Source organism: Austrofundulus limnaeus, unplaced genomic scaffold, assembly GCF_001266775.1.
Source record: "Austrofundulus limnaeus strain Quisiro unplaced genomic scaffold, Austrofundulus_limnaeus-1.0 Scaffold104, whole genome shotgun sequence".
NCBI lineage: Eukaryota > Metazoa > Chordata > Actinopteri > Cyprinodontiformes > Rivulidae > Austrofundulus > Austrofundulus limnaeus.
This window is the reverse complement of record NW_013952506.1, coordinates 1,207,868-1,210,679: the sequence shown is the minus strand read 5'-3', so window position 1 is coordinate 1,210,679 and position 2,812 is coordinate 1,207,868. Positions and strand designations below refer to the sequence as shown.

The 2,812-nt window shown below is 38.4% G+C and overlaps 1 protein-coding gene across 1 annotated transcript; it reads left to right on the top strand.

Annotated features, from left to right (window-relative positions):
* The first annotated feature begins 206 nt into the window (after positions 1-206).
* On the top strand, positions 207-2,260 carry cunh15orf61 (chromosome unknown C15orf61 homolog). The gene is made up of 2 exons (XM_014013668.1): positions 207-912; positions 1,008-2,260. The coding sequence occupies exons 1-2, from the start codon at positions 552-554 to the stop codon at positions 1,133-1,135; spliced, it is 489 nt and encodes a 162-aa protein (XP_013869122.1). The 5' UTR covers positions 207-551; the 3' UTR covers positions 1,136-2,260.
* The last annotated feature ends 552 nt before the right edge of the window (positions 2,261-2,812 follow it).

Sequence of the window (2,812 nt, the reverse complement as noted above, 5' to 3'; positions counted from 1 at the left end):
AGAAAGAAAGAAAGAAAGAAAGAAAGAAAGAAAGAAAGAAAGAAAGAAAGAAAGAAAGAAAGAAAGAAAGAAAGAAAGAAAGAAAGAAAGAAAGTACTGGTCTGAAATGTTCTTGAATGATTTAAAAAGCATTGTGTAGTGTAAAAAAAAAAAAAGATGTATGATGTGAAAATTCAATAAATCTGTTAGCGGAACATTCTTTCTGTGCTGTGTTTCTGACCGGACGAGTTTAGACTGTGTACCAGACCAGCTTTGAAAACAGAAGAAAGTCAAAACTCATATTATTCTAATGTCTGGAGACACTGTGGAAAAATGGGTTTTGCGCTTTTAAATCTACATGTCCCCGCTGGTGCAGATGAATTAAAAGTGAGTTTAAGGCGGACACGAAGCTCTGCAGTGGRCTATTATCAACAACAAGATTCGTTTCTTGTAAGTTTGCAAATCGGACTTCTCACTTATTAAGCGGAAAGAGGTTTTTTTTTTTTAAGTACTTCATTACTGAGGAGTGACATCTGGTCAAAGCTATTCCAGAGTGTTTGCATGTAATCCAGATGATTATAACAGAAGTCATGAAGACGTTTTTGCAAAAGACACACGACGTGTTTTTAAAGGTTTGTCTGTTTCCGAGCACCTTTGGCCGCTCGGCTCCGCGGCCAGCAGCCTCGGAGGTGCTGACCTGCCACCTGCTGCAGCGCAAGCTCCCACCGTGGACTTCCTTCTGTGTCCGMTACAGCTCCGTCCACAACGACCAGTTTGGTTTATCTAACTTTAACTGGAGAGTTCAGGGCTCCAACTACCACATCCTGAGAACTGGCTGCTTTCCCTTTGTGAAGTACCACTGCACCAAAGCCCCTCCACAGAACCTGGACTTCGAGGACAAGTTTTTCACCATGCTGAAAGTTATTAATCTGGGTCAGTACTTCTGTCATACACTTGTACATAATTGCTGTACTTCGTATTTTGGTACAGATAAAGGCAAATAATCCCTGTGCGTGCTGTTGTTGCAGGCATCCCCTGTTTGGCCTATGGGGTCGGGTGCTGGATGGTGATAGGAGCAGCAGAAACAGTGCAGACAAGTGTTGGACCTGTCACTGTCTATTTCGCCTACAAAGAAGAAGAAGGTGCACAGTACTAAACAAATAAAGCTACAAAGACAATATTTTCTGCCMAGCTGCTGTATTTATGTCACATCTGTGTCCTTTGTCATTGACGGTCTGGTCTAACWGCACAATTACATTTGTGATAAATTATTAAATATTTAAAGTTGAAATGAACAGTCAGTTGTGCAAGTCATTAATGTCTACAGCAGTTTGTCTTTATGTGGAAAGCTAAGTTAATTTAAAGAAAATGCTTATTTTAAAGTAAACAACTGTTTTGGAAACACTGATGTTTGCTTCTTTGAGGGGTAAAAGGCAAACACCAATTTCTAAGAATCATAATGTTATGGCTAAGAAAAAAAAAAGAATCATAATGTTATCACTTGCCATCAAACCCTGCCATCTTTTAGCTCATGTCCTCGTGTGTTGGTCTGTTACTAAAATATCTTACAAGTCATTCTATGCATTTTAACGAAGGTTGCAGGAAATTGTTATTGAATGTACATCTACAGCTGATAAACATTTAGTGTCAGATTCAAGGTGAGTGCCACTACARATTTCCTCCTGCAGCGCCACAGCTCTCCCCTCGGCATCCTGTCATATGCCTTTTTCTAAATCTACAGACACTAGGAAGGCCTTTCAAACCCTCTGTACTTTAACATCAGCATCCTCAAAGCAAAGATGAYGTCTGTCGTGATTTCTTGGCATAAACCCACACTGCTGCTCACAAATAGTCACCGATGGCTAGCTTCTACAACTCTCTCCCAGATCTTCATGTTTGGCTCATCAACTTCATTCCCCTGTAGTTACAATTAGGGCTGCACAAAATTAGAAAAAAAACTGACATTACATTTTTTTTCTAACCCTGTGATATACGTATATTGCAATATGAAAATTACAGGAATTTTCAACAGATGACTTGAAAAACACTTTAATGCTATGCAGGCATCTTGTTGACGATGAACCTGCTCTGATCTTACCTATTTTCTGTGTTAGAAGTATGTTTTCTTATTTGAGCTATTCTTGTTCTCTTTTATTGTGCTGGAACCTGAGAACATGTTTCATCTGCAAACAGGAATTGCATTGTACCATCCAACTGTTGCCGCTGTTTATCTTAGTTTCTGTTTCCAACAYGCTTTAATATTAAATTTCATACTAACTGTATTTTACCTCTTTTCCTCCAGTTTTCTGTAAATTTGCTCATCTTAATTTTTTTAGTCAAAATCCTCGTCGTCTTCCAGAAATTTCACAACAAAATGAAAGTTTTAGGTTTTTTTTGATACAAAATTGCCTGCGCTCACCAGTGGGAGCAACCCGTCAAAATAAAAGCCGTAACATGCAACGGTTTAGTGGAAAGACTTATGTTTTAGTTGTTTAGCCCTTAGAAAACAGGTTGGTTTAATTTGTGTCCTACGTCATAGGACCAGCAATGTGATTGTTGTGCACATGTACATTGTGATGACGATGCTCAAACCGTATYGTTCAGTTCTAGCTACAACTCTGTACATCAYTCTTGTTCTTTRACATTGGCACCAGTAGACATACAGCGGGTAAAATAAGTATTGAACAYRTCAMCATTTTTCTCAGTAAATATATTACTAGAGGTGCTAATGACATGAAATTTTCACCAGATGTTGGTAACAACCCAAGTGATCCATACATACAAAGAAATCAAACCATAAATGTCCAGAAATGAAGTTATTTTTTAATAATGT